This window comes from Chiloscyllium plagiosum, unplaced genomic scaffold (genome assembly GCF_037043375.1).
Source record: "Chiloscyllium plagiosum isolate Xiang-an unplaced genomic scaffold, Cpla_swu_hap1 HiC_scaffold_31, whole genome shotgun sequence".
NCBI lineage: Eukaryota > Metazoa > Chordata > Chondrichthyes > Orectolobiformes > Hemiscylliidae > Chiloscyllium > Chiloscyllium plagiosum.
Window position 1 is genome coordinate 16481064 of NW_028270169.1, and position 19578 is coordinate 16500641.

The window sequence follows — 19578 nt, forward strand, 5'->3', positions numbered from 1 at the left end:
CCTAGGTTTCTACCTCCTTTCTCCTCCATCCCTTTCAAAAAGGAGCTGACTGCCTGTGGGGAAACTATTTCCCAAGCACCGATCATGTCCCCAGCAGCTTTTAATTGTGAACCTGCCTCTCAAGAGGCTGTATGACCAGCCGGCTAGCAATGGTGGCTGGAGGGGGGTGTAAAAAGAAAGGCTGTCAGGCGGACAGAACTGACGGAACTAATGTCTAAACTGAAGACAGGATTGTGAAGATCAGTTAAAGAGCTTATTGTTTTGGATTTATTTGCATTAACATAGCTTCTTGTTTCCTAATATGAACCAGAATCACTCTGAGAATTAAAAGGAATTAAGAAGCATTAAAACATAGGCTAAGCTTTTATATCATTGTCAACAAAATAAATACCAAAATATTTTTAAAACAATTTTTAAAAATTCATTAGCATTATCCATCTTTATTGGAATGTGAGGGGAAAAAATTCTTGGAGGTACATAAGTATTGTCTTGTTCGTCTTTTATTGAACACTTGGTAGTCAATTCAAATAATTTAAGAACAAGCTGTTTTGCAACTAAGACACTGCCTTGCATTCTCCTGTTTTCCTCTCCTCTCCTCCCCTCCCCCCCCCGATACCCAAAATTGCCATATACTCTCACAACCACCCCAACCTCCAGGCAACATCAGTGTGTAAGATATATTCAAAAGCTATTAGCATAATGTTAAATTCTTGGGGGGTGGGGGAGGAAGGTGGGAAATAGTGCAGCAATTAAAATGATTTTGAACTAATCAGATATGTCCACACGGACACCCAGGCAGGAAGCAATGGACAATCACAGAGGATACCCAGGTAAAAGGAAAATCAACTTACTCCAACATTTATTACAGATTCTTAACGGGAGGAACTTACTGTGATGATTCCATTATCGCATCACATGAAATACGATTATACGATTCAAGAATATACTATATAGCACTCATTTCATAAATGTATCTTTTTGTCTCATCAGTACCACAACATACATATACAGCTTACAGGTTATTAGTTTTTTAAAAAATGGCTTTCATCATCTCTCTTGGTCACAGTCATCCACCGGAACAAAAAAGGTTTTGCCATGAGTGCACTGTGCAATACCAGCACTTTAAATACAAGTGGCTTCAACGCACGTGCTTTAAATGCAGTAAAACTCCCACCTTCCTTCGGCTTTATCTCTGAAACGTGTCACACCACTGCTCACAGAGGGAAAAGAAAAATCCAAGTACACGTTTCCTCCACTTATTCCACATCGGCTTAAAGGCATTTCCCATTCTAATTTGAAAAGAACTGGGAAATGAACATGTTTAAGAACAGACAATTCCTGTCACCAATGGCAAACACACAAATTCCAAATATTTGACAGCTTTTGTGAGGGAAAGTCACCAGTTTTTAAAAGAGTGATTGAATTAGGAATTGACACGAAAACTCAAGTCAGAGTTGTAACTGTACATCTTCACAATGGTGTACAGGTTTCATCACTTAACTAGCGACTGACTTGTAGCTAAATTTAATATGTGTTGATTAGGGCAAATAGCTATTATAGTTAGCTTCAAAATTGAAATTATTAGCTCTGAACATCAAAGTTGTAATTTTTTTTTCGGTTGGTGCCCTCATACAGTGTATAATGACCTGAGTATTTTAAGTATTTTAAAATTCATTCATTTGGAATTTGTCATCTGTACAGTTTGTTTTCAACTATTACACATGTACTTTACAAACAGTTGATTTTTTTTACTGACTGTACAAGCTGAGTTGTTTAACTTTACAAGTGACTGTTTTTAACCATCTAGTCTTTTTTTTAATAGTTTTTTAAAAAACACATTGTGCAGTCAATGCCACTGCTAAGGCTTTGATTTTATTCAGATCTGCTAACGGCAGGATATTCTTATTGTCTTTTAAAAAAAAAGAACGGTAAATGCAACACATTTCTATGTCCCAGTGCATTTCTTTCTGTGCGCGCGCAAGAGATAAAGTTTATTGCAACAAGTCTCCGACAGCCTGAAAAACCTGCCCAGGTTTAAACAGGCAACAGTTCCTGGAAACTTCTGAAGAAACAGGCATTTACGCTGATGTCTGTTCTGTGGACGACTCGACAGAAGTTTGGGTCTTCACCCCGTGAACAGGGTCAGTCACCTTCACGTCTCTGGTATCCTCTTGCTCCGCACCCTTCCCTGCTTCCTGTAATTGCTGACGACGCTGGACCTCAGCCTTCAGATTCTCCAAGTCTTTTTGGCTGTTGAATGAAAAGTATCAGTAAGACACTTGCTAGCAGAGTCATCAGAGGTGCGAGTTGGTGAACTCAAGCATTTCAATGATTGCTTATCAGTTATAAGAATGCCCTCTATAAACTGGGTATAATCCAAGCTTCAGCTTGCTTCTACACTGCTGTAATGCTTTAATTCCCTTCATATTGGTAGCATCAGGCAATACTGCTGTTGGAAAAATGGGAGAATTTAAACATAAAACATAACACCATAAGGAGGCATAGGCCAATCAGCCCCTCAAATCTATTCCACCATTTAATAGAATCATGGCTGATCTCCTCTCGGCCTCACTCCTCTTTCCTGCCCTTCAACCTGTTACTATTTAAAAATCTCTCTCCTTATATTTACTCAGTGGCCCAGCATCCACCATATTCTGGGGTACTGATTTCCATAGATTCACAACCCTTTGTGAGAAAAGTAATTTATCTTTATCTCTGTCTTAAATCTGCCATTCCTTACCCTAAAACTATGACCTTGACATCCCAACCTTAGGCACTTCACACGTGCTCTGATCATGGTAACTGAGCCAAGCAGATGCAAACAGATGTTCCACATTAGAAACAGGAAGTACTATCAGAATTCCTCCTTCCAGACTACTATGAGTTGCTACCTGCTCGAGTTAGATGCGTGATACAGGGTGAGGACAGGATGGGGCTCATTTGTGATTCCTCTCATGGCCAAATAGCTCATCAAGGTGCACCTGGAAAGTAGTCGTCAAAATGTCTCAAGGACATTAAGCAAGTTGGCTATCAAAAAGAAAAATCCTCAAACTGCTCACCCAGAGGCCTTGTTTCAAGCTGTACTGCCCTCCTGATGGGTTTGTGGCTAAGAGGTGATTTGATAGAAATGTTCAATATCATAAAAAGGTCAGATAATTTGGCTTTTTCAACTGTATTCTTCCAGGAAGGGGATAAGGGAACATGGTTGAAAAAACTGGAGCAAGGCCTTTCTGGAGTGAAACTAAAAACATTTCGAAAGTTTGAAACCGTCTTCCACAAGCAGATCAATTGCTAAATTTCAAATCTGCAACACCTTTGCTTGAAAAGAAAACCACAGTTTGGGGTAGGTGGGGATGGGCAATGGCAGGAATATGGAGTTAGGTCACAGATCAGCCATAGTCTCATCAAACACAACGAGCTTGGAAAATCAAACGACCCACTGAGGAAAAATGAATGGCGGCAAATTCTCAACCATAGTCTCATCAAACACAACGAGCTTGGAAAATCAAACGACCCACTGAGGAAAAATGAATGGCGGCAAATTCTTAACCATAGTCTCATCAAACACAACGAGCTTGGAAAATCAAACGACCCACTGAGGAAAAATGAATGGCGGCAAATTCTCAAATATGTGTCAAAAGGGATCTCTTGCACTAAACAATGAATCTGCTTAGCACTTAAGATCCAACACAACATTTACCAATACATCTGTTATTAGCAGTTAGCAGTATTGCCAAAATTGCCAGTGAAAGTCATGCTGAGCATACACATGATGATGAATAGGGTAGTTTTGTGTTCCACTTTGGTGCATTACATTTCCATGCCCTTAAAAATCAGGGCTCAACAAAGATGCTCGAATGTTCATTCAGTATGACTTGTGGCTAGCAAGAAGAATACAAAAGGTTAGTTCCTTACCTGAGGGGAATGAAGAGAATGCCATTGATAACATTGAGCTGTTCTAATACAGTCGCCATGGAGGGAGCTGTGAACTGTTGAAAAGAAAGCAAGGTGAGTTTTATTCAGGACATTTCTTTTCATACAGCCTTCATCAACTGAATTAAGTGCTCAAGATTTTGATTCCAGACACTCTAAAAATATTCCCTTGGAGGACCAGGTTTAAAAATGACAGTAGATCCCATTGAAAGACAAGACAATTTGGCAAGGAGCCACATTTCTGACAGTCACACCTGGGTTTCCCCAGGTGGAAACTGTTAATATCTGGCCTCTGGTAACCGTCCAAACAGGCAGAGGGGGATAAACAGAAAATCTGGTACTGCCATGGTAACTTCCAGCAGCCAGACACCTCAATGAGAGGCATGTGGTCAATTTTGCTCAGACAAAGAGAAATATAGACCGGGCTACAATTAGAAAGCATACCCTTTTAGACCCTCTCCATGGCTGTCAGTTATCAAAATCTAAAAACAATTCACTTGGTAAGTTTATATAAAGCTTTACGATTAAACAAAGAAGGATTCAAAGCGAGACTGTACATTTGGCAATTTACTCAGAGCAGCAGGAGAAACACCAGTTTTAAATATGGACCAGGAAATAGGTCCCGTTTATGAAATCACAGAGGAGGAAATAAATAGAAAATAGGTGGGAGGGGGCATGTGTCAAAGGCTAATTTATCACAACAATAGGTCAGTGAAGAGCCAGAGAATTTTATTTTAATCTTTGCTGTAAGCGTTTATCCATCCTTTAGGCTTCAGAGACTCTAGTTAGAGTGTTTACAAGGAAGACAGTAATCCTACCAAGGGAATCAAATGTCAAGCTCTGCTCTGGTAGTTCATGTTTTCCAGCTTGTCATGTGAACATAGAACAGAAACTTCCCTTGTGATGCAGTCTGTGCTTTCAAAGTCTATTAGGACAGTGCCTAAAAACCACAATAACACAATACTTGAGGGAGTTAAGAGTTGGAAACTAACATATTGGGGCCTTCTCTATTAAAGGCTCTGTGACAAGCAGTTCTAGTCTGGATACATGGGAGGTGATGACATAGTGGTATTATCATTAGACTATTAATCCAGAAACTCAGCTCATCTCTGGGGTCCTGGGTTTGAATCCGCCATGGCAGACGGTGGAATTTGCATTCAATAATAATCTGGAATTACAATTCTACTGATGACTGAATCCATTGTCAATTGTCAAGAAAAACCCACTTGGTTCACTAATGTGGTTGACTCTCAACTGCCCCCAGAAATGACTTGGCAACTACTCAGTTCAACTAGGGGTGGGCAATAAATGCCAGTGACACCCACGTCCAGTCGGTGAATATGCTGTTGATTTAGAATTTGTAGAACAAAACACTGTTTTCTGTAATGAACAGCATGAAAATCCTTTTCATCTCCAGAGAATTATTCATAAGTGAATGTGTCCAAGACAGATAGCTCCATCACTCAGTGCAAGAATCTGGCTAGAATTAAGTCAAACACCTTCGAAGGGACCAAGATTCAAACCCTGGGCATCTGCTGAGTTGGTTGGTCTCAGTTACACAGTGATTGAATAGAACTCCCTGGAATCACTCCCTCCCCCACTATCTTTGGGCCAGATGGGAGAAGAGGAGGGGAATAAAAAAAACCCAAGATAGTTATCTATTCTGATACCAACTCCTGGAAAGCAGTATGTTCCCCAGCTGGGGGCATACACAGAATCAATGTGACCCTCTCTGTCCTCTCACCTGGCTGACCTGGCATGAAGAACAGTCTATGGGGTGAGATACAGGATGGTTACCAATAACCATGGGAACTGTTTTACAAGGGACTTTTCTTTTTTAAAAAATGCTAGAAAAAATGGTTTGTAATAATTCATGCCATCAGTAAAATTTCTATCCTTGCTAAAGTAAATGAGACATAAACAAGGTGCCTCTCAAAAACATTTTTTTTGTGAATGGATAGTTAGCTCCCAAAGAGATTGCCGGTTTACAGTTTTATTACAAATCATGCGTTATTTTTAATCAACCAGTTTCAACATGTTATGACACACGTCTGGAAGTAGGTGGGACACTGTGCACAAACATCCCAACCAATTTTGAGGCTTCCTTCTGCAATGCACCACATTCAGCGAGTGAGAGCACGGGTGGTCAGACTAAGGCTGGGGCCAACACCTCGACTTGGATAGCAACCCAAAGCCTGGCTTTTCCTCTTCACTTGCTTTCTGTTTGTAGAGGGATTTAAAATTAGTTCCGCCTGTTTAAAAGAATGGCTTCTGGGAGGAGAAATGTCAATTATGGATAGTTTGAAAAAGTCGGGACTGTTCTCCTTGGAGAGAATGTGGCTGAGGGAAGAGATGGTAGGAGGTTTTCAAAATCCTGAGCAGGCTGGATGGAATAGATAGGGAGAAACTGGTACCCCTCGTAAAATTAACAAGAATGAGAAGGTATAGATTTAAAGTGTTTTGCAGAAGGAGGAAGGATGATAAGAGGAAAAAAAACATTTTCATTTAACAAGTAGTTAGAATATGGAACACTGTGGTGGAGGCAGGATCAATTGAGGCATTCAAGAGGGCATGGAATTCATATTTGGATAATGAAGGAGATTGGTATTAGGTAATTACGCTCGTTTTAAAAGTCAGTGCAGCCATGATCTACACCATAACACTCAAGATCTAAAATGTAAAATAATGTAAGAATCCACTTCAGTAGTCACTAATGATATTCCAACTTTAATCAGGTATAATCCCAGAATTAAAATCTTCAGCATTAATTGTGAAATAGAGCTTTGAACAAGAGCAGTGCTCCAGAAACAGACGCTGTGCAACTTCCATTACTAAGAAAAAAGGATTGGAAATTTGCCTTCCTTATTACACACACACACAAAGCTCAGTCTGTCCTCCTCTCCCCTCAGAGTCAATCTTACCGATTGGCGTTTGACATACCTTGAGTGGGAGAATGCTGGCATTGGATCCATTCTTGTAAATCTCATTCATGGTACGTTGGAGGGCAACAGCTTGTTGTGTAAGATACTTCAAATACTCAGAGCTTTCTTTAGTCTTTTCGTGATTCTCACCCAGCTGCAAAGGTAGATGAGAAAGGAAAGAGTGAGTAAATTTGCAGGACTTCAATAATATGACCTATTTCACCTGGTGTAAGGAAGAGTTAAAAGCCATGACCCAGCAGACAGACTCTCAATCTGGGACCAAGTCATAAGTCAGACAGCTCAACAATCAGTGCTTGGCTTAAGGAGACTAAATGGATTGGGAAATAAGGTAAATTTATCACTATTTTTAAGATGCACATACACAAGGGACCAGCACAAGACATTTCTCAAGATGAACCTGACATTGTTGTAGAGAATTAATATAGTTTGACAAATTTTCAATGTGCAACTTTGGGAACAAAATAAATTAGCATTCTCCCAGGTTTTATCTCAATTTCAATTGAAGAATTAGCAGAATGAATTCTGGTGAAAATAATTGCATCTCTTCATACCCATATTAGCCTGGTCATATATTCGATAATTAAAGAGGACCCTTAAGGATCAGGCAACGGAAACAGTCCCACTTGTCTTAAAGTGATACTGCATCTAGCACACAGATTAAATAAATTACTTGAACGGTCTGTCTTGTGCAATATTTTCAACAGCCTGATAAACAAGTTCTTTTTCATTTTAATTTGAGCAGATACAGTGTGAAATTGGGGTGCAGCAGCAAACGTAAGCTACCTTTGCTTTTGGTCAGAGATACCGGAATGGCGTTGTGATGTACTCTGGCAGCACTACAGCTCTGGTGCTGATTACATTACCTACACCTCAAATGGTTCTCCTCCACATCCCCTCAAAGCTGTTGGCCAGTCATGTTTAAAAAGAGATCATAAGATACTACCCTCAAAGACTAATTCTGGATGCTCAATTCTCAACAACTCTTCATCAGACTATGAATACTGCGTCTCAATTTCTGCATAACAACAGCAACTGTATTTGGGTCATTGTGATCATGAAAGGCAGTATACAAATGCAATTTCCTTTTATTATTTTACATCCTTGCCCACACCAAGGCGTACTAACTCCTACTGAGACATTGCCACCTCTTGGCCGGGCAGCACAAGGTGCTGATAGGCTCCTCGAGACTTTCTGCTCAGGACGTATGTTACTGACAAACAGAAATCTCTCAAGTCAGCCAGAGCAGTAGGCAAACCGACTCAGCCACTGAAAGCTCTCTCCCACCACACTCATTATTCCTCGTGTTCATTCATTCCCATTCCTTTTTAGCGTCTGATGGGCTCTCCAGCTGAGATGACAGGAAAACCTCTGTGATTCTTCCTCAACTTGGAACTGCCAGCCCACCCCATGAATAGCTAACAGGAGGTGACAATACTCATTAGGACCTGTGACTGACTCAAATACATCTCGGTAGACACCCTGAAGATGCATGCGTTTTTAAAAATAGATCATGCCTGCATTCAAAATTAACATGACAAAAGGGAGCACTCTGCCATAAAAGCCACTGAAATTACAACTGCAGCTTATTCTGCCATTCTTGAAATAAAAAAGGTTTCCCACTTGGAGCAGCATGTAGCTGGGTGTACCTGTGCCTGTGTGTGTCAGAGAGAACGAGAGGGTGTGAGAGGAAGAGCAGCTTTCATGATACTGTGAGACACATCCCAATGCTGGCACACAACTTCAATTGCAGATTAAGCATTGTTTTGTTTGTATCAGAAATAAAACACCATGCAGATGACAGCAGATCGAGTCATTAGGAGATTTTTAAAAAAAGTATTATTCACATTTCTCAAACCCTTGGCCCTTCTCAAAGCTGAGCAATTGATGAAGGCTCCATTACTGTATTTTTAAGACATTTCACAAGCTCAGGTAGGAAAGGCTCAAAAATCAGGATTTGCTGATCCGTACAATATTTCCAGTTTTTAACAAGCTTAGCACACAATTCAACAGTACCACACCCTTTTGTTTTAAACAATTCACAGCATTTCATCTGTCAAAAAAATTGGTTATACAATTTACTGCACCTCAGTTAACCTGCGTTTCATATGCAAATACATCCAAACCTTTTCACATTTAATTAGTTCCACAAATACATTAAATGTGAACAGGCAGGGAGTTAATTCTTCAATTCCCTTCACACGGATTTCAAAACATTAGCCACCTTCCTCAATTTCTTGTTCTACTGGCTGTAGACAATTTCATTCCGTTTATCACTGTATCAATTTTTTCGACGAGCTCACTTAATATGGGGTGTCTAATTGGCACTGAACACAGGCGTGTTGCTTTGTATAAGATAATGTGGAGAATAACAACACCGGAGGCATTTCTGAAATATTAGCCGTCTAAAGCTGACAAAATGAATGCTGATGGGTCAGGAATCAGATGTTGATCAAAATTCAGGAAATCATTTGAGGTTCCACTTTGACCGAATGGGAGCCAGGTTATAAATCTGGGCATGGAAACCCAAAGAGAAAAATTCGACATGGATGCATTTTAAGAAAAGTAATTTTCAGTAGAGTGCTGCGGTGAATATGTTGGTGTCTTTGTTGCAACGGGGTATAGCTGCAGCGCTGCTGGTTAGGAGTCCTTTCTTGATGATGAAGGCAATGGGAGCAATATGAGATAATAAATCCAGGGGAAAATAAACTACACAGCACTGAAACATACTGGCTTCAGGAGAATCTTCTCTTTAGCATGTAAGGCACTAATGCCTAGCTATCCTGGGTACAGTGGCCCAATAATGCCCAGGAACTTTTAAACAGAATTTACTGTGGAATAGGAAAGCAACATCCTATGTTTTGATTCCTCACTGGCTGAATTAAAACAAATGCTTTTTTAATCTTAGAGCGTCACTGACTGTCGCTGTGCCTTCACCGGTGAAATCAACCCAATCGGGAACAGAGAGCAGCAGATGCGAGTCACACACGCTTGTTATTCTGCAAGTGGATTGGCTAGCTGCCTCTCCTGGCCTGTGAAACACAATGAGCCAGCTCAGAGTCACACAAGCTCAATGTCCTCGGGGCTGCCAAGCCCTCAACGTTTTCTTATTATCTAAAAAAACCTCCAACAAGCCTACAGGTGTCGGGTGACAATGCACAACTGCAGACAACACTGCAAAGGTCAAAGGCAAAGGGATCGATTCACAAACAGCAAAAGCAGCGTCTTACACAGCTGGTGGCAATGAGCCGCTCTCCGCCAGCTTCCTACAGAATGGGTCAGAGAGTAACAGTGTCGGGGGAGCAGTCTGGGAGTAAGTGAACTGAACATGCACAGGGAAAACCCAAAAATAGCTGGACAAATTAATTCAAAGACAGAAAAAATACTAGAGACAAATCTAACACGACCTAAAAGGTAATGCTGTGGAATACCCCCAGTAGATTGAAATTGTGTACACGGAGCAGAGACTGCAGATGGCATAATTAACACTGAGCCAGATGGTGACAGGGTGCAAATGAGATGCGTAGCTCACGCTGAACGTGCAAGACTGACCTGGGTTTTGTAGATGGTATAACCATCTTTCTCGTGCTGCAGAGCAGATCGAAACTCGGCTTTGCTTTCGTAGACTCGCGCGACCAGATGGTGGCTGAGGGGGGAGGAAGGAATAATATCGACTTTCATTCTTAAGCATCATTTGTTTTTGTTTTAAACATTTTATTATAATTTTTTAAAAATCTGACAGGACTTGATTACCTCAAGGCAACTTTAAGCGATTTTGCTCCATGATATTTGCCATTAATTGCCAGAGCATTCTCCAAGAACCTCAGAGCAAGATCATACTCCATCACACCATGTAACACAAGGCCAATGTTACTCTGTAATCAAAGCATAACAACACTGAGTACACTGCTTGCTTGGCTGTAGGTTAGAATCAATTGCATTGAGTGATTAATTTATTTCAAGGGTATTTTGAAGGGAGTCACTGGGTCAAAACCTCCCCCCCCCCCCCCCCACCTTTAAGAATGGTTGTGGGTGCATCTCCAACAAATGGACAGCAGCAGTTCAAGGAGACAGAAAAACACTATTATCTTCTCAATGGCAATGAGGGGTGAGCCACAAGTACTGGCCTTGCTAGGAAAACACACATCCTAGGAAAAGATACAGGTAAATACTGGGCAGAACTGCAGTGTATCCTTTCCACTGGTCTGCAGTATCATTTGATTCTGCACAAAAGGCTAAGAGGCTTGCCTCGGGGCATTATTAATATCCCTGTGAAAAACTGATTTGATACAGTGATGTAACGGTTGTGATAGTGGATTAGTAACCCAGAGATCAAACACCATCGCAATTGCGGCACAATTAATCTGGGAATTTGCAAGTTGGCACCAGAATGGCTCACTAATATCCTTCAGCTATGTGCCAGCCATGAACAGTTAAGAGTTAATGAATGAAGCTCGCCTGCATAGCAATAACTGGTCAAAAATCTTCCGAGATTAACGACTGGATTCACACACCAGGAAAGTAGCAACAGGCAGCACGGACTGGGAGTGATGGTGTGGAGGTGCCAGTTTTGGACTGGGATGGACAAAGTCAGAAGTCACACGACACCAGGTTATAGTCCATCAGGTTTATTTAAAATCACAAGCTTTCGGAGGGCTGCCCCTTCATCATCTGATGACTTCTGACTAGGAGTGATTAATCTATAACTTCGGTGGGTGGTGTAATAAAGATAGGGATCAATTCACCGTCAGTAAACTGTTCGGGAAAGGATCTGAAAACAGACATAGGCAGATTTCACAAAAACAGCTCATGGAGTAGGCAAACTGGGGTCTTTAAAAGGAAGGTAGTTCACTAGAGCGGACTCGAGAGCTCAAAAGAGATGGACACCTGATGCATTTCTTCATTCCCCACAGATTGTTCATCCATGCTGCATTTAAATGGTCCATATAGTCCGCTATCAAACATCTCGTTCTTGCTTGAAACTGGTCCTTGTGAGTAAGAGGCAAGTAAATTGATTCTACACGACTGAATCCCATTATACTTAATCATGACTCCATTTTAGATTAGGTGGTTGACTCTTGAAGGCCTTGAGACAATTGGCAGTTCCATCACAATCTTCAGAGATGGTCAATAAAAACAACCGTTTTGAGTCACCCCACAGAGAACCATTACTTAACAAGGTAGAGAAAACAGGGTCAGGATCCAGGAACTCCCTTCCTAACCACATGGATTGCCGTGGGTCAAGAGGCAGGTCACTCCTACCTTCTCAACGACAATTTTTCTCTACTCTTTCAAGGAATGTGGGGATGACCAGCTAGGCCAGCCTTTATTGCCCATCCCTAATTTTCTTTGAACTGAATGGCTTGCTAGGCCTCTGCAGAGGGGAGCTATGAATCAACCATATTTGCTGTGGATTGGGATTCATACTTAGGCCAGATCAGGGAGGAAAGTCTGTCTTGCCCACAGGGCCTAGTAAACCATATGGGCGTTTACAACAATCGATGATAGTTCTTATCATCACTGTTAGAGACCAGCTTTATAGTCCAGATTTAATCATCTCATTTAAATTCCAGCAGCCATGGACAGCTTTCCCTCAAATATCAGTCTGGGCTTCTGCATTGCTAATTCAGTGTCATTACCATTACACCATCTTCCCAAGGACATCAATGATTTTTTCTTTAAAAACGCTAAATCCACAGCCCACTCTGAGCAAAAAAAAAGCTGCTGCAATATTTTCTAATGAACACCAAGAACTTTGGATCTACCAGAGGACCTGAAAAACATGCATAACCGTCCTGAAAACCAACATTAAGATTGAACGTTATTTCCATTTTCACTATTAGTGAGGTGACCTTTAATTTCATATCACACTGGCTTCCTCCAGATACTCACATCCAACAGGGCCATCTCTGGATGATCCTCACCGCATACCAAGAGCAGGAGATAGCGGGATCGATACAGGAGTTTTAAGGCTGTTGATAGTTGACCATTTGCAAAGCAGTACAGTGCAAGATGCATCTGCAAAAGGTGAAAGAAAAGAAACCCTTCATATTCTGCAACAGGTGCAACTTGTTGAGGCATTTTTAAACCTAAAAGATATGGTGCTAAGGGAACAACACCAAAGAATAGGCATCTGAGATTGCAATATTTTCCACATTTAGTTCCTTTTTCAGTGGCTGTCTGTACATTCCCGGGACAGTTTGGCATTTCCTGTGTCAGCAATTGTCAAGCCTGATGACCGGAGTTGTGCGCTGGAAGATGACTCTACATGGAGTTTGGGCCTTTTTTTTTTACGAATAGCTGCCTGTCAAGAGAGTCCATGTCAGTGTCAGTGTCAAAGTGGAACATGATCAGTGACCATTCTGCCAAGCCCAAACCATCATCACTCTGCAAGGTAAACATTCTGCTTACAATCAACTTGGCTAAGAACAGGCAGAAGAACTGAGAGTCCTGTTTTACAAACCAACCCACCCTGATATAATATATAACATGAATGAAGCAGTTTTTAAACTGGACAGGTCAATGCAGTCAAACTCAGCTTTGCAAAAGTGAGGACTGCAGATGCTGGAAACCAGAGTCTAGATTAGAGTGGTTCTGGAAAAGCACAGCAGGTCAGGCAGCATCCAAGGAGCAGGCAAATCGACATTCCGGGCAAAAGCCCTCCATTCCTGAAGAAGGGATTTTGCCCGAAACGTCGATTTTTCTGCTCCTCGGATGCCGCCTGACCTGCTGTGCTTCTCCAGAAGCACTCTAATCCAAACTCAGCTTTGGGTCACTGAGTGAAAAGATGAGGAGCTCCATATTCCCACTGTCGTATTACACCTGCAACAATGAATACAACAGAGGCGTTCTCTTGCAAAAAAATAATTGCACTCATCTTTTCTAAAACAAAAGGACAATCTCATATATGGAAACTGAAAAGGTGTGACTTACTAACAGAAAACAAAACTGTATTCTTTTGTGGAGAGGAGGTCCCGCAAGGGAACTAAGCAAAGACATTCACCGGCCTGTCACCAACCAGATCCCTCTCCCCAACCAATAAGCAAGAACTCTGAGCAGGAGAAGATGATTCAGTCCCTTGAGCCTGCTCTATCTGCATTTTAATACCATAGTGGCTGATTGCACCTGCTGAGTAAACACACAGTGGCTCAGTGGTTAGCACTGCTGCCTCACAGTGCCAGGGACCTGGGTTCAATTCCCACCTTGGGCAACTGTCTGTGTGGAGTTTGCACATTCTCCCAGTATCTGCGTGGGTTTCCTTCAGGTGCTCCAGTTTCCTCCCATAGTCCAAAGATATGCAGGTCAGGTGAAGTGGCCATGGTAAATTGCCCATAGTATTAGGTGTATTAGTCAATGGGGAACGTAGGGGAATGGGTCTGGGTGGGTTGCTCTTCGGAGGGTCAGTGTGGACTTGTTGGGCTGAAGGGCCTGCTTCCACACTGTAGGGAATCTAATCTAAACAATCTGATTGTGGAGGAGTGGACATCATGAGGCAATCTGATCAGGCACATGCAGCTCATCTTGGCCTGTACTGCCCTTTCCTGTCTGCTCCCCAAACCCTTCAACCAATTACTAATTAAATATCTGTCTGGAGATAGACAATGTCCTGGCCTCCACTACATTCTGGGGTAGTCAATTCCACAGATTCACGACCCTTTGAGAGAAGTAACTGATCCTCATCTTTTTCCTCAAAATGTGAGGAAAACTAATGGAAAAGTTTCCCAAGAAATGCATTTGTTGTATATGATTTTTGTTCCACTAACAACTCAGTGGATTTAAACAAAGTCAGCGAATGTCACTGACCAGGCTGTCCCCAGGTTCGATTTCCCCAAAATGTAAAATACTTCGAGGCGTTGCAATGACAGAAAGACTACATTAATCTCGGATCGTCTGGGTTACCAAAGGGAAAGCCATGCAGGAAGATTGAAAATTATCGCATGAGCCGTGTGCACCTGATCAGATTTGCTAGTGCTGTCCACTCCTCCACATAATACTGCCACCCCGACAGGCTGATCTACCCCACACCGAAACGAAAAGCAGCTCCACACAGACAACCAATAAAGAATGGAAAATAAAAATGGTCTTTAAAGAAAAGGTGCATTTTTGGGAAAAAAATGAGAAAAGCTTTTTAAAAAAATTATAACATTGTATTTGAAAATTGAAACATGTTGAGGATTTTGATCTATTGCATGTCACATGTAGCATTTTCCAGTTTGTCAAGTTTTCTGCACCATTTATCTTTTGCATTTGCACCCAGCAGGCAACATCCTCGTGAACTGACACTGTAGCCATTCCTAATCCTCCGTGTGTGTTTGCAGAGCCCAGTTCTACACAGGATATGAATAAAGTCTAAGGGATCAATCACCATGACCTCCTGACTTTTACACTCTTTACATCTTGTGATAAATCCTAATCAAAAGATCTTTTTGTATTACAACTGGCTGGATAAGGAAATGGCAGCAACTCCCACAATCCACAGGGTGCACTGAGCATTCTGCTCGAATTACTTTTTTGCAAATTGAATGAATGGTCCAATACATAATATTGCAAGCTGTTTAACATCAAGCCTGCATCCAACTAATATGAAGGAACTGTGTCCTACAGAATTCATGAAGCCAAGTAACCAGCAACTCTGAGTGACTGGAGATCAGCCATTAAACCTCTGCTGGTTGAGTCAGAGATATTTTCCATATTTGTAATGATTTGTTACCCTTGATAATACTGTATCCATAGTTAAGGCTGTCTCATGTACAATTAAAGTTTTTTAAAATACATTTCTGTCACTATTAAGCCATTTCAAGCTATGCAGAGTTTTCTTTGAAATGTAGCAATTTGATTCTAACATTTTGGGAACTCCTGTTGTTTTATTTTATACTATTGGACTGAACTTAAGACTTTAGTTATATTACACTAGGAAATATCTATCAGCAATATAAAGTTTTGAAGAAAAGTTGGATAGTTGGTGACAAATCTCAAGCAATCTCAAACTTCAAACAATCAACTTAGGCTGCTATGTTGTCATGATAATCATGCACAGTAGTTCATGACTATTTGTAAATGGTCTATTCAGATAGAACAGACACAAGATGGCTTTTTAAAAAAAAATGACTAAAGTAATGCAAGAGCAGCCGGAATAGCTGATGGTTAGATAAATTAGCATTCCACCAGCACTCTCAAAAACACAAGTGCAAGAGGAGACTATTCAGCCTCTCAAGTCTGCTCCGCCATTCTAGATCATGTTCAATCAGCTACCTCAACCCCACCTTCCTGCTATATCCCCACATCTCTAGATGTCGTCAGTAACTAGAAATTTATTGATCCCTGACCTGAACAATGATTTAGCTTCCACTCCCTCGTTGGATAGAGTTCCAAAGATTCTCCACCCTCTGAGTGAAGAAATTACTTCTCGTCTCAGTCTGAACAGCCTACGTCTTATTCTGAGATGGTGTCCCAGTTCCTACGCTGACCAGCCAGCAGAAACACCCTTCCTGTACCACCCTGTCAAGTCCCATAAGAATTTGTAAATGCCAATGAAGTGACTTTTTTTTTTAAAGCTCTGCAGAGTACAGTCCAAGTCTTCTCGTAGGAGAGACCTGCCATCCCAGCAGTCTGGTGACTATGGCAAGTACGTGTGTATTTCCTTAGGTAAGGGGACCAATACACACAATACTCCAGGTGTGGTCTCACTGTGCTGCCTGTATTGCAGAACTTCAGTATAATGGAACCAAAATTCCTGACATCTCCAGTTTAGAACAAAAGTGGTGCAGCAACCTCATGGCTCACAGCTGCTACATACCCATGCTGATCTTTCTTGAGTGGAAGGAGTTTATTGTGCAATTAAACTCGTGGATGCTTTGCACAGATGTAACTGATTGTTTGCATGTCCTCCCTCAACCCTGCTGCCTCAGTAAGACAGAGATGACATGACTGTTTTTAAAATAGTACTTACATATTCCTGGATTGTGTTGGGATGATCTACACCCAGAGCTCTTTCACTCATCAGCACTGCCTTCTGCTGGTTACTTAAGGCCTTAAACAGAAAGCAAAATTAAAAACATCATACACAGTCCATTAAAAGGAAACCATACATGGCAAAATCAGATATAACTCACCTTCATGGTAAAATCTCATTTGATTTGGACAAATTGCAGATTGGGGCTTTAACACTAGCCTCTAATTTCCTGGTCCACACTCCTGAGCATTCATTACAGCCAAAGAGTACGTTTTTAAATTATTATTTAATCCCTTTTCAAAATGCCAAAACGAGCCATTTTTAAACATTTAATTGCCTTTTCATTACCAAAACCAATAGTTATGCAGGAAAAAATTACTGCAGATGCTGGAATCTGTACTGAAAATAACAAATGCTGGAGATCACAGCAGGTCAGGCAGCATCCATGGAGAGCAAGCTGGTATTTTAAGTTGAAACATTAGCTTGCTTTGTCTCCATGGATGCTGGCTGACCCACTGTGATGTCCAGTAGTTATCATCTATTTATACATACTTAATTCATAAATGAACACTGCTTTTTCACTGGGGTTAGAAGTACTCAACACAATTACTGCTACAAACTCCGCCCTTGTGCCATTGATTGCAATCCTCTAGAAAACCATGGTCTCAGGCTGAACAAGATGATTCACAACCTGAATGCTGTGTTTGGTGCTGAGTTTGAAAGCCCACATCCACTTCATCACAAGTCCTGCCTACTTCCACTTACCCACCTCTACTCCACCTATACGTCTGCTGATCTGCTATCAAAATCCTCACTCAATTCTAGATTCAACTACTCCAACCCTTTCCCGACCTCCCATCTTCCAGGTTCTGTACATTAAAGTTCATCCATAGCTGCTGCCCACAACCTACTCCACACTATCTCAACACATCTAATCGTAGACTTTCTTGATCTATTCTCATCCCCAATCTCTAAATGCCTTGAAATTCCTAACCTCATTTAAATCCCTTTCTGGTCTCACTCTCATGTGTATAATCCGATCGAGCTCATCAACTGGTCACAAACTCTTGGTTCTATGGACTGGACTCTTGTGCATCTCTTACAGTAAATTACAGCCATTCAGGAGCCAAGCTTGGGAATTCTAAAGTCTAAATCCCTTCAGCTCACCATCATCCTCTGCTCCTTTAAAGAGGACCTTAAAGGCATCACTCTTCCAAATATCCCACACATCTCAGTTTTCCTTCTGCCTCGTATACAATGGTCTAGACTGTAAATAAATGCAGGTTGTCATCGTTTTGACAGGTTCAGCAATCAGGAAAGAAGTGGTCAGAATGTGGAAAGATCAGATTTGATCAGCTTTATTCTGCTACTGCACTCAGGTAGATGAGATAAGAGGAGACCATTACAATTTATTGTCCTGACTTGGATTCCCAAGGGTAGTTACTGTATGAATGGGGTTTCACAATGCCTGTGCACCTCATCAGCTTTGGCTGTTTGTGGGATCAGCAGACTGGAGTTAAAACAATATCCTGCTGGATACTCATGGTGATACATAACTGCCTTCTAAGTTTCTGGTAATAAAATGAAGTGGGTCATACAGCCACATCGCAGGGTAATTGGAAGCAATGGAGATGAGCTAAATGGGAGCTCGTTACCTCCATTTGGTCATTCTAATATCACTTATGTATCTTTGAAATATCATGATTTAGTGTTGGTATGCTTGAAATATAGCAATCAAAAGTAGATTTAGTAAAAGAGTTATGTGTGAACCACAGTATGCTTTCCATATACTGGACTGAGAGTGTGATGAACCAAAGAGTTTATACTGAGGGGATCGTGTGCTGTGATATCTCAGTAAAGAATGGTTTCTGTTGTGGGTATGTTCACTGAGCTGGGAAGTTGAGTTGCAGATGTTTCACCCTCTGTCTAGGTGACATCTTTAGTGCTCTGCACCCCCCTGTGGTCGTCTGCAAATCAACTTCCCAGCTCAACGAGCACACCCATAACCATGACAACCATCACCCAAGCTACACATATCCTTGCACAAACCCTGAACTGGATTCTGTGCTAGTTACAACTAATGCTTGCATACTAGTGTTTAAGACCCAGGTAGTGCCTGGGTTACAAATGGATTCCATTCTTGAATAAGTTTATAAGTCGATTACACAAGTTGGAACATGAGACAATACAACATAAAGTAGCCATTTGTAAGTAGGAGCAAACGTTAGCATGTCAGATCTTTAAAATTAATACTTATACTTTATCTCATTTATAAACTGCTCATAAATCAGGGACCACTTGTAATTCCAGCAGCTACAATATAAAACAAAACACAAACGGCAGTGGAGGCCATACCTCATTATAGTCACCCATGATGTAATTTAGACGTGCCAGTAACCTCAGGCATGCACAGATTTCCACGTGCATTGCTCCATATACATTATTGAAAAGGTTTAAGGCCTCGTTGATGAGCTCACACCCCTCTTTTAAGAACCCTGTAAAAAAGAAATATTTTCACCAAATTATACAGGGGTTACAATGAAGGAGGATTCACAATGAGGGAGGCCATGTGACCAATTCTTCTGTGTCACAAGGCCAGAAATGAATGAATAGGGATAATCACCCTCAGCCTGACCCTATTTAAATGTTACCCCACATGTTGCTGAAATGAAATTCAGGATGTCAGTCCTATTTTACCTGTCATGTTGCCCATGTTTCAGGTGTCTTAGCACACTGCAGTTACTTGAACTATAA

At 41.2% G+C, this 19578-nt stretch overlaps 1 protein-coding gene across 5 annotated transcripts in view; it reads right to left on the reverse strand.

Annotated features, from left to right (window-relative positions):
- Positions 1-407: 407 nt before the first annotated feature.
- Positions 408-19578, reverse strand: part of LOC122563959 (CLUH binding protein of NUMT mRNA a) — a 119740-nt gene continuing 100569 nt past the window's right edge. For all 5 annotated transcript variants that reach the window (XM_043718310.2, XM_043718311.2, XM_087977290.1 and 2 more), the window contains exons 19-26: positions 19180-19319; positions 16822-16902; positions 12765-12890; positions 10626-10747; positions 10425-10518; positions 6874-7008; positions 3916-3989; positions 408-2250 (exon numbers count right to left, since the gene is read on the reverse strand). In XM_043718310.2, coding sequence (XP_043574245.1) covers positions 2079-2250; positions 3916-3989; positions 6874-7008; positions 10425-10518; positions 10626-10747; positions 12765-12890; positions 16822-16902; positions 19180-19319 — 944 coding nt within the window. In that variant the 3' untranslated portion in view covers positions 408-2078. The remainder of the gene's footprint in view (positions 2251-3915; positions 3990-6873; positions 7009-10424; positions 10519-10625; positions 10748-12764; positions 12891-16821; positions 16903-19179; positions 19320-19578) is intronic.